At 49.2% G+C, this 12,160-nt stretch overlaps 1 protein-coding gene across 1 annotated transcript; it reads left to right on the forward strand.

Moving 5' to 3' along the window:
- Nucleotides 1-6,410: 6,410 nt before the first annotated feature.
- On the forward strand, nucleotides 6,411-8,401 carry LOC307085530 (transcription factor HES-1-B-like; the record flags this gene model as incomplete). The annotated part of the gene is made up of 4 exons (XM_079750347.1): nucleotides 6,411-6,593; nucleotides 6,710-6,805; nucleotides 6,932-7,019; nucleotides 7,881-8,401. 4 exons carry the CDS (start codon nucleotides 6,411-6,413, stop codon nucleotides 8,399-8,401), a joined length of 888 nt encoding a protein of 295 aa, XP_079606473.1.
- Between the last annotated feature and the right edge of the window lie 3,759 nt (nucleotides 8,402-12,160).

The raw sequence follows: 12,160 nt of genomic DNA on the forward strand, positions 1-12,160 counted from the left end.
TGAATTCATGTGCTCATGTCTTCCTCCTCTCTCTCTGCGGATCATCTTTTGGGTAAACACGAGCAGCAGCGGCAGCAGATCGTACACAAGGCCCGGGCGTGTTTGCGATGTCGTCTGCAGGATAGTGTTGCCCCCTGGACAAAGAGATATGGGGGCTTGTGTGTGCTGTGCTGTTGCTTTGGAGCAGCCATGAAACAGATGGGCTGCTGCTGGGGGGACCTGAAGAGGCCAAAGCACACAGCCTTTATTTCTCACAGTGGGCCGCGAGGCCATGAGGCCTTCTATCAAGCTTGTGCTCAGACTTCCTGCATTTCAAACACGTTGGACTTCACTTGCACCCACTCCCTCCCCCTCCGCCTCCCAGATTTCTTTCCTTACACTTCGATACGTTTTTGTTAGAGTGGTGTTTTCAATGTTTGTGTCTGTGGAAACATTCTGTTTGCTTTGCCTTAGCTTACGACGAAGACTCCGCTAAGCCTTGAGGTCCTGCTCACACACACCAGGGAGACAGCACGGTGTCACAATGATCAGTAAGTGTGACATTTAATAAGAACCGGCCCACTCCCAGGCTCTCTGGAACCTACGGGAGGGTTGCATGGTCCGCAGCTTGACCTGTAGGCATCCCGGTCAAGAGACCTATACCTTCTGCTGAATCCCATCAAATCAAATCATTCACCTTACATTACATCTAAATTAGTCCCAATTACGCATAACCCAAAGTAAATATAGGCTACATCCAGTGTGTACGTAACCTCTGAGCACACACACACACGCGCACACGCACGCACACACACACACACACACAAACTGACACACACAGACACACAGAACCATAAATGTACACACATACACACACACGCTCCTCCATAGCACCTAAAAGTCACAAACCCCTCTTCTACAGAGGTGAGCAATGCCGGGGGCCACTTTTAACACCGGGGGCCACCGGTAATTGATAGTCTGAACTGCAGGCCGACCTGATGCTCACTTGCGGTCTGCCTCATTCTACGGACGACACAAAGGAGGCCATGTCTGCTGGACGGCCTGCTGAGGTCTGGGAGCGGCAGACGGACACAAAGCCAGCGCTCCTCCACCTCCTCCTGCTCCTTGTCCTTCTCCTGTCCCCCCAGCTCATCTCCGTCCTCCACCCCTTTATGGCATCCCTGTCCCTTCTTGTTCTTCTTCTCCCCCCCCCCTTTATGGCGTCTCCCAGCCGCCTGAATGGGCACTGTGGTTGGTCAATAAATCCAGTGATTCAGGGGGTGGACAGTTGCAGCCGTGTTAGCATTTGTTCACAGGCTTGTCGAAGGGACGGGCCCCGCCCCGCCGCTCTTTGTCCGCGGCGGTCCCTCGACAGGTTAGAAGTCAATGGAGGGCCTTGTGCGGAGGTGGCAGGGGCCGGGACGGGGCCGCCTCCCGCATGGAGGTTCACATAGGGGGGTGGGGGAGCAGGGGGGGGGGGGGGGGGGCACCGCCTCATATCACTGTGACACTTGTTAGTGTGGCTGCTACACGACGCCGCGGGCTTGTCTTCCTTCTTCTCCCACAGGGACCCCACACTCCCGTGCTCTGACCCCCCCCCCCCCCCCCCCCCACCCCTGTAAGACCCACATCCCTGCATTAAACAAATGGGAGGGTGGGGGGGTAAGACGATCTGCACTTAGAGGCCTAGAGGGACCAAGCTGAATGGACGGTTGCAAGTGTATCTCACAATCTTATTTTACAGCGCAGACTCACAATAAGGTCAGGGCCTTGGTTTCTCCTCCGTCTCCCCCGTCGTTTGTCCACAACTCTCTCAGATATGATATGTTTAATCCTGGGATCTGAGTGTGACGACGGTGCGGTCCGTGTGACTGGAGGCTGGTCGGGCCCCGGGCCCCGCGGCCTGGGAGGACTTTGGGGGGAGGCTCTTGGTTCAGGGGAGGGAGGCATGGGAACCGCCTGGGAGAGAAGAAAAAAGAAGGAGAGAGGGTCCTATAGATATAGAAACAAACGCTGGTGTCTTTTGGAAGACAGAAAATGACATCCAAGAGAGCAAGAGAAAGAGAGAGCGAGAGAGAGAGAGAGAGAGAGAGAGAGACGGAGAGAGAGTGAGAGTGAGAGAGAGGGAGAGAGAGAGAGACTTAGGGCCACAGCTGAGGCCTAAGCAGTAACTGTCATGAGAAGATGAGCGTTGCCATGGCCACCCAGGAGCCACCCAGCAAGCATGTGCGAAGGCTTTCGGGGCCCCGGCTGGTGCATCGCATGCCCTGACCAGGGATTATGTGCATAAGTGATGAGCAGCTAAGCCGGCAGGTGAAGGAGGCAGGCCCCTGGGACAAGGAGCAGCCATCCCTCAGGACACCACCCAGAAAAGAGCAGGGACGGGCTCCCGAGTGAGGCTGATCTCATGAGTGAAGGGAACTCAGCCAGAGCTCCTTGAGTGCTGAAAGGCCATCTCCCGGGCTGCTTTCACTCACTAGAGTGGCCAAAACGGTGGTCTGGTGAGGCATCTTGAGTGGCGATAATGGGCCATCTTCACATTCATAAATCCCAGGGCAAACACACTCGTGGATATGGACTGAGATATATGGTGGGAGATAAGCTGCGCACGCTGGACCATCTCAAGGGGTCTTCTGAGGAGTGGGCTGGACAACAATATACAGGGGAGAACAGAAACCACTGCATTGTGTTTAGGATTTAATCCAAACTTAAATATATCTCATCAACTGAATAATATATTTATTTGGTGTATATTCATTGAACACATTCATTTTTATTCATGATTATTCGAACCCTTCTCAAAGCTTCAGGTTTAAACTCCCCAAAATCAACAGGTCGTTGTGTCTGGTAATATCCATGGCCTAAATGGAATGCGTTTGAACCTCGATGGCACAAAGAAACTACATTCCCATGGTGCACAGGGACAGACTTCACAGCTCAACCGCCTCACCCGCCTCACCCGCCTCACCCGCCTCCCCCCGCTACCTTTTCAGGACCAGGGTATCCCTGAGCATATTAACATGTAAATACACTTAGATACTTTGACAATACACCCAAATGCATATAATCTACATGTTAACGAGGCCTTTAAAGACTTTTGGCTGCTGAATGTGGTTTAGAAACACTTTCATGTCTGGGTTTTAAAAATTAAACGTGAGGCCTCTTTTAGAAATTCTTAAACCGTTTTTTTCCTTCTTCTTCAACTTGATGAGGGATAAGGCGATGATGGCTGGGGTCCCTTTCAAAGGGACTCCAGTCAATAAGACTTCAGTCTCATTGCCTTTGCCACTGGGTGCAAGGTCTAAATGCAGACTCCTTAAGAAAGAAAGCAGCCTTAGGTGACAGATGGCAAGTTGTTTTGCTCCTAGGAACTAAAAAGAGAAATACCGGTTGCTATGGTTGCGTCTCCTCCGCATTTAGCTCGGTGGTACAGAGCATCCCTCCCGCTTGCTTCAACTGACTCGGAATTAAGCTGACTTGAAACCCGCTCAGGTTGTTGTTGACAAACATGAGCCTGGATGAGTCCGCTAATCTCTCCCCCACCACCACCCCGGCCTTTGTCCATTCAGTCTCATTGCCGTATAAACAGGCGTGGATAAAACGCAACAGAAAACAAACCTTTGTTTTTTTCGCTCTCCATCTCATCTCTGCTCCGACGCCGTTTTTAATCGCACGCACTCCAACCCTTCCTTTCTTTTTCTACATCACGGCCTCCACTAAATTCAACCAATATTTTGGATTCAGCGCATCACCACAGCAACCAGTTATTTCCCATCCTCCTCATCCATCACCCCCTTCCCCGCCCAACACCCCCTGCTACCACCACATCCACCACCCCCCGTCCCCTCCATTGATACCCCTCCTCCACACTCCGTCTTTTTTTTTCGTCCAAAATAAAACAAAGCGTGTGAGTGAATGTGCTCTGAGGTAGGTAAATGTATTCAGTGACATCAGCCAGGACGATTCCATTCTGGCCCATTCCTGTACCACTTGTTTCCAGCCTTGTCTGGGGGCTGGACACTCTGTCGGGCCCATTGTCCCCTGTGTATTCCACACAGGCCCGCAATTAATGGGGCCCTTGTCTAAGGCCTCTGGAGCAGAAACTGCTGTTGGGGAGGGGGACAAAAGGCGGGTGGGCCCAGGGGCTGGGAGTTGCTATGGAAGACCCTGGCCCATCCCCTCCCTTTCCTCTACCTCTCCCTCCCTCAGAGAGAGGGAGAGGGAGGATGGAGCAGCGAGTGACGGCCCTTGGATGAGAAGTTTAAGTGATCCCCTCCGTTTGTCCAACACCTCCCCATCTGGCCCAGCAGGCGTGTTCGCACTGCCTCCCCTGGGTCTGATAGGATGAACACTGGGGTGATATGGGGCCTGGTATGGTGACGCCACAGGTGTCATTACTGTTCTCCTCCTGGAGAAGGGTCAGGGAGCCAGCAGGACAACCTGCTGGGACCAATGTTCCTTGCTGCGGTTCTAGGATAGCGTATTGGGGCCAGGGGGTCCCACTCCCAACTGAAAGAGTTAGGGTTCGATCTTCGACGTCTGAAGCCTAACCTTCTCCTTGATTAGCTGTATCTGAACTCACTGGAAGTGGCTTTCGAAAAAGAGGGTTTGAGGGTCAGATATTTTCCCTCTTATTGATGGATTTGTCCTCAGATTGAAGTTAACGTCTCTCTCTTATGTCTACTAGGTGCTGTATTGACCCTGACCCTGAGCTTCCATTTGGATCGACTGGTGCAGCACGCTGCAGCCTGGGTTGTCAAATTGTTCTGGAAGATATGTCCCAATCTGGCAACGCTGTAGAAGACAAATGTCTGAACTCGGCTCTCATCCAACATTAATGATCAATATTGTCTTTAAAGTCACACAGAGAAGGATTGGGGAACGCTTTGGATAAAAGCGTCTGCTAAATGCCCTAAATGTAAAATGTAACTAGAGGCCTGTGACAGAGCCACTCCGCTGACCTGCAGACTTCTGGGGTCACTTCACTTCTGAGGTCTCTGAGCCTTATGGGTATATGAAGGAGGATTGGTGTTGGGGCCACTAATGAACCCATAGCAGAGGGCGTTCAGGATGCCATCTCAGACCCAGACAGGAGATATTAAGGTGTCTGTTAAGCCTAAACATTTAACGCCTGGCCTCGTCATCGATTATATAAAAATATATGCACTCATAGGAAAATCTCTTACTTAAAAGCCTACTTTATTCATATTTGCATCCTTGTTATTTAAAGACAGACCCACAACAAATTATCTATTTTATTATCAGCTGTGTCTCTGTCTCTGTGAGTTTCATGCTAATTCTGTTTTTGATTTTTGTCTGCAATTCATAATTAAACATGATTTTGTATATATGTTTACAATTAAAACATTTTTTACGAAATCGATTCCAACACACACACACGCACACGCACGCACACACACACACGCACACACGCACACACACACACACACACACACACACACACACACACACACACACACACACACACACACACACACACACACACACACACATTAATCGTTGTCCTTATTTTTGTCCTTATATGTCCTGTATTTAATGTGTTTCGTATTTTAACATGTGTATTGTGTTTAACTTTGCTTGAGTAACTTTTAGTGCAACTTTTAGTTAAGGCCTAACCAGGTAAAGGGTTTGCAAAATAGTCTTGACTAGAAACCTGTATGCATGGCATCTATTTTATATATTTTACATGAAACAATGTTCGATGTATTTGTCCCTACTCAATAAACTTCTAAATAAACTTCTAAATAAATAAATAAACCTTTATATCTAAGGTCAGTTGTGCTCGGGTCTCCGTGTGGCTGAAGTCCTGCCCGGAGTGTGTCATGAGGATTGATACCACAGGGAGATCAGATCATGGGAGGTCTCCTCAGACCTCATCGTGTTAAGGCGTTCAGTGAGGAAACACAAAAACACTAACTCTCTCACACGCCGCATCAAGCGCAAGCATTCCACCTGCCCAATGCAGCATTTGCATAAAAAAGAAAGCAGTTGTATATTTATTCACCCAACTTTTGAATAATCTCATGAGACGAATTCATTCTATTCGGAGATATTTATTTGAAGCGCCATGCTTACAATTCGTCAGCGAGCAAATGAATGACCCTGGACATTAGCCAATGAGCGGCCGCCTCGCACGAGCCCTCCACTTCCCCAGCACTGCGCCGCGCGCTCATTGGCAGGAGGTGATGGAGGGTCGCTTTAAGACGCGCCTTTCAGAGGACTTTAACACGAGCCACTCGCGTGCAGACGGCGCCCATAAATAAGGACTCGAGTCAAAGCAGCACACTGATATCTCGGGGTACGTAGGACGACAGCCCAAAACAGAACCGCTATTTCTAAACGTCAGCACAGAGACAGGGGCAGAGTTGGAGTTGATACCGGCTGGAGGCATATGGTGACAGGATATATGCATGCATGAACTTTCTTGGGAGAAACAGAAAAGATTTGTGTTATTCAAAGCGTGCGCACAACAACATCTGAGGATGCCCGCCAATACTCCGGAGAGATCGTCGCCCTCCTCCGTCGCTACTTCTCCCTCAAGCGGCAACGCAACACCCGGTAAACTTCTCCGGTCTTTCTCCGAGAGCAGAAAGGTGGGCCCATGTTCATTAAGTGGTTCCCTTAGACAATGCACTATTTTTTGAGCAGGCTCATATGCTGTTTCAATCAATGACATATGCTGAGCTTCACTTTTTTTTTCTATGTCAAGTCCTCCAAACCCATCATGGAGAAGAGGAGACGCGCACGCATCAACGAGAGCCTGGGCCACCTGAAGTCGCTCATCCTGGACGCGCTGAAGAAAGACGTAAGGAGGACGATCAGCCATCTGATTGGTTGATTGGCAGTATACCAGTATAAACCAGCTTCCCTGCTTTTATAATCGTGTATACAATTAAATGTAATGTGTAGCCTGTTATTCTTCGACTCTTAGAGCTCGAGGCACTCCAAGCTGGAGAAGGCGGACATCCTGGAGATGACCGTGAAGCACCTCCGAGGCCTGCAGCGCCTCCAGATCACAGGTGGGATTGTCACTGGGGAATGCACAACACGCCAATGGGACCTCAGAATCTGAATCTGAATGACAGTAACTTTTATTACATCTTATTGTACAGGTAAACAAGAGTAAACGTATTAGGCTTGGTTCCTCCAAAGCCACATAGCAGCAACAATACAAGATAAAGTAATAAGATTAAAAAAAAATTGTAAAAAAAAGTAGCAGAAGTTGAGATTACAGAAATATGTATTGTTTCAGACCCACATCTCATCGTCTTTAATGTTTATGATATGCCTCCATGGAATGTCAAATGTCTAGTCAAATGCTGCCCCTAGCACCAATAGGAAGCGTCGCTCTGTAGCACCGTTGTGATCAGATCAACAAACATAGTCGGTATAGGCTACCATAACGTTATACCAGTTGTTTTATGACTACATACATGGCCCTGATGCCCATGATCCTCTGTTTGTGCTTACAATGATTGTCACATTATTTCATAGTTACTTCATGTATTGTCGGGCACTTTATTTACGTTTTAGTCACTTTATTTGCAGTCATTGCTCATTCTGTTTGCATTGTGGAATTATTCATCTACTGCATCAACATCTCCATATGTATAGGAACTTGTATCAAGCCGGGATGTAGGCCTACAAAACAGCTTTAAAAAAACTTTTTTTCAGGGGCGGCGACACTAGGGGATAGAACAGTGGCGTGAAGCCTAGTGGGGCGGCACGGCGCCAAGCGCTGGCATGTGTCTAGCCGGCGCCGGTGTGGGCTAGTACGTCGGAAATAATGGGGGCATTCTTTTTGACGCACCGCTTCAACGCCGGTGTGTGTTGGGCTTCAGTCAGTACTAGTGATTTAACATCCGTCATCTCCTCTGCAGCGGCTGTGAACACAGACTCGTCCTCCCTGGGGAAGTACCGGGCCGGCTTCAGCGAGTGCGCGGGGGAGATCACACGCTTCCTGTCCACCTGCGAGGGAGTGAGCGCGGATGTGCGCACGCACCTCCTCGGCCACCTGGCCGCCTGCGTGTCGCAGATCAACGCCGTGAACGTCCCCGCTCAGCGGGGCGGCCAGGGCACCGTCTACCCGCCGCACCCCGCGTCGGCGCTCGGCCTCCTCGGACAGACTGTGCTGCAGCTACCAGGGACCACGGTACCACAGCAGATGAATGGGATTCCATGTAAAAGTGTGTCTGCGATGAACTTAAGTTGCGCCGATGCGGTGAAGCTGTGCGGTGGATTTCAGGTCGTGCCTGCGGCGGACGGCCAGTTCGCGTTTCTCATCTCCAACGCGGCCCTCGCGCCGTTGAGCGTGCCAAACTGCCGACCCGCGCATGCGGCGGCGACGTCACCTGTTGAGCCTCATCCTGGGACGGCGGACTCTGTGTGGAGGCCTTGGTGAAAGACTAACAGACGACTTTAATATCTTTGGAAGGACAATTACGACGAGACCTTTTGTAAGTTTTGTAAATGATTTTTCAGATGTTTATACACATTATGTTGACACAAATTCATGTTCTAAATCTTTGCATTGAGAGCCAGCCATTCTTGTACTGTTTCCACAATAGCTCTTTAAAATGCTCTCCAATATTTTTTGACTGTTTTCACTGTTTCACTGTTAAAATAAAATAGCTTTTGAATAATTTGGTCAACTGCCCCCACCACATTTGTGAATCTCAACATAGAATTGTCGAATAGCTTAATTGATGGTTTAACCTCTGAGTCGATTGTTGCCACCATTAACCTAGATGCATTATCTCCCATCACATTCCTCTCAGCACTCCCATTAGTTTAACTGGTAACACAGGGAATGATGTATTAGAGTTCTATTAGAGGAACCCTCCAAGCTCAGTGCATAGCAACAGGCATTAGCATACTCTAGCATTAAAGCTAGGGTAGGACATTTATTTAGGAGGTTCTTTCTCATAATTGTGAAATCCGTCTTTAAATCCTGACATCATTCAATCAAATCAAATGCTCTGACAGAACATAGAAGGAATCACGTCCTCTGGGTCGGTTGTAGCCCTGTGATAAGCCCTTCCCATTGGATGTCCTACCTGTCTGTCTATTCTACCGACACTGTGCGGACCCATTGGGCATGTCAGGAGTCTTCCAAAGGGCAGAGCTGTTGCTAAGGCTCTGCTGAAGTCACACGTATATGGGGAGGAGCTTTGGACGAGGGCCTGTAGAAATAAGGGATGGTTTTAGATCTAGCTCACATTGACTGGTTTCTCCAAAGGGGTCGACCCTATAGCTTTAAGACAAAAGGTGTGCTCGTCCCAAACAATCCTTCCCCACACACACATGTACACGCATGCACATTCTGCATACACGCGTCCATAGACACACGCACACACACACACACACACACACACACTGCAGGTGGGCACGCACTGCACAAACATGTACACATGACCACACACACACACACACACATATATATATATATTCGATTAAAAATAATGTAATCCTCCAAACTCCAAACCAATTGGAATATGTCCTTGTGACAGGATTTGCTCCATTCAACTTTCCCCTCCCGCTAAGTGTGTGTTTCCCGCTAAGTGGGTGTGTGTGAGTCTGTCCCAGCACATGTGTATGGTGTGTGTGGCTGCCCAGTTTGAGGTTGTGTGTTTGTGTGTATTCCGTTGTGTGAGTTTGTCGAGCACGGTCGTCCCGCAGCAAGCCACAGGGGTTGGGGGTCAGAGGTCACAGGTGCCCCTTATTCAAGCTCTGCGAGACAAGGCCGCTCCGCTCTGAACCCGGGGCCCGCTGCACACACCTGCCTGGCCATCTGAGGGCCTCCAGGGGCCTCCTTTTGATCTGGGTTGCCAAATTGGTCCCGATTTTGGCTTTGGCAGCCTGCAGCCAAGGTCGCCAAATGGGAAGGAAAATCGGGCCCAATCTGGCAACACTGCTTTTGATACTATCAAACCGTGGTGCCCGACGAGCTCGATGGCAACGCACATTCCATCACTGTTGTGTGTACGAAGTTGTTGTTGTTGTTGTCTGTTGTGGTTCAGTTGTTCAGCGTTGAGGCCCCCCCTCCCTCTGTTAAATATGATTTTAATTACTGCTAAGATAAATCACTTCCCTTCCAAGGAGCTGAAAAGGAGTCCATGGCTTCAATGGAACTCGTTTTCTCTTTCGTCTGAGTGAATCAATCAAGCAACACGTTGTTTTGGATGAATGAATGTTCAGAGAGAATTGTGTAACCGAAAGACGGAAATGATTTTCAAGGCATTAATCTGTAGCACTCTAGCTATCTATACAAGATAAGATATATCAAACGTTTCCCTTTGTGCGAAGGATCCAGTCCATTAACTCTCATCTCTGTTTTGGTGCTGGAGGGAGAGAGAGACCAAGTCTAACAGTGATAAGTGAGAGAGAGAGAGAGAGATAGAGAGAGAGAGAGCGAGAGCGAGACAGAGAGAGAGGCCGAGTCTACCAGTGATAAGAGGGGAGAAAGAGAGAGAGACATAGAGAGAGAGAGCCTGAGAGAGAGGCAGTGATAAGTGTTAAAAGACAAAGTAGAGCCTTTGAGAAGCTCCTCCGCAGTACAAAAAACAAAAGCCAGCCCCTCGATGTCTCAATGGCCGCCCTCATTGTGGCGCTCTCCATCTCTATAAAAGCCCTTCTCCTTGTTTATCCAGGAAGAGGTTTAATAGTTCAGGGGATGGAGGGGGGTTGCTCTGTCACTTTCACCATAGTCAAAAAAAGTAGTAAGGGCTTATTGTTAAGCCCTTCCCAAAGGTCCCGGCATAAAGGCTTATGGCAGAGCTCTGGAGCCCCCTGCCCTGGTCCTCTGGGCGGGGGCTGTGAGGAGCAGAGCAGGCTGCAGCCGTCCTCTCCTGTTGCTGCCTGCTCCTCTCCTGCTGCTGATAGCGCGGTATGGTGCAACAATGGTGCATGTGAAGAGGCCTGAGACGGAGCCACCTCCACCGCTGAGGATCATTCTGGAGGAAATATGTTCTGCTAAGTATCGTGCTAGCAGTGAGTACCCAACCCCCATCAACCCCACTTTCTTTTGTGTCCCATGCGTTCGTCATTCATACAGCCTCTCAGCAGCTCACATCCCCCATCCACAGTCATGTGCGTTTGTTCCCATCATTACACCAGAGGAAATGGAAAACACGGAAATGGTAAATCCTTCTTCTGTGTGGCCTGTGATGGATGTCCCTTTACCCCACAAAGACGTTTGACACCTCAGGCACAACCACCGCTGAGGGGGCCGCACTCCCCTCTGACACACACCGGAAACCCCCTTTCTGCTGTCGCTGACGGGGGGCCCGGCCCCTCAGCTTTTGTTTACTCACGGCCTGTTATGTTGTTGTTGTTGGTGTTTTTTTGGTAAACAGTTGAGACAGGCACATTGTCACATGGCGGTCAGAGCGAGAGAGAGAGGGGGAGAGAGTGACAGAGAAAGAGAGAGAGCGAGAGAGAGAGAGAGAGAGAGACGGAGGGGGGGGGGGAGAGAGAGAGAGAGAGATAGAGAGAGGAGGAGAGAGAGAGAGGGAGAGAGAGAGAGAGAGCCTAAGAATAAGTGTGAGAGAGGCGATATCAGCGAGCCACGTCTTTGCCCTCCAACCCCCTCCCAGTTTCCAATTCCTCCCGTTTGATTTAAGTGCTTGTTTTTGAAGAGGCAAACTAGATGCTCTATAGTGTCATTTCCGGGGGGGTATTTAGTGGCAGCAAGACAGCAGGAAAACATTATAAAAACTAAAATTTATCTCTGTTGACCTGTGTGCTGTAAGCACAGCACTACATCAGGGACTTAATGTGGGGAGCTTCAAAGGAGGTTCAGCATGAGAGGGGTCTCATTATGACCATATGCTCCCAACACCTTGGGTTGAAGACTGAAGAGGTCCATTAGATTTAATCCATTATATTGCAGGCTCTCTAGTTATCAGTTGTATAGTTCACAACAGCTGGTAGAACAGATAATATGCAACCGCTCAGAGTTGTTACAATGATGTTAGGCTTGTGAAAAAGTATATTTGTCGATATTTGTTGCGTTGTTTTTCATTTTCTAAAGATGTGTAGCTTCCAATATCTGTGAACGTTAAGCAAAGTTTCTCTTTGAAAGGGGCTCTTGGCTTTTGTGATAAGGCTTCACATGACACTGCTGCTTGAGCCACGACCTGTAGGATTGGTCAAACGTTGA

The sequence above is a fragment of the Pollachius pollachius genome (genome assembly GCF_949987615.1).
Source record: "Pollachius pollachius genome assembly, chromosome: 14".
Lineage (NCBI taxonomy): Eukaryota > Metazoa > Chordata > Actinopteri > Gadiformes > Gadidae > Pollachius > Pollachius pollachius.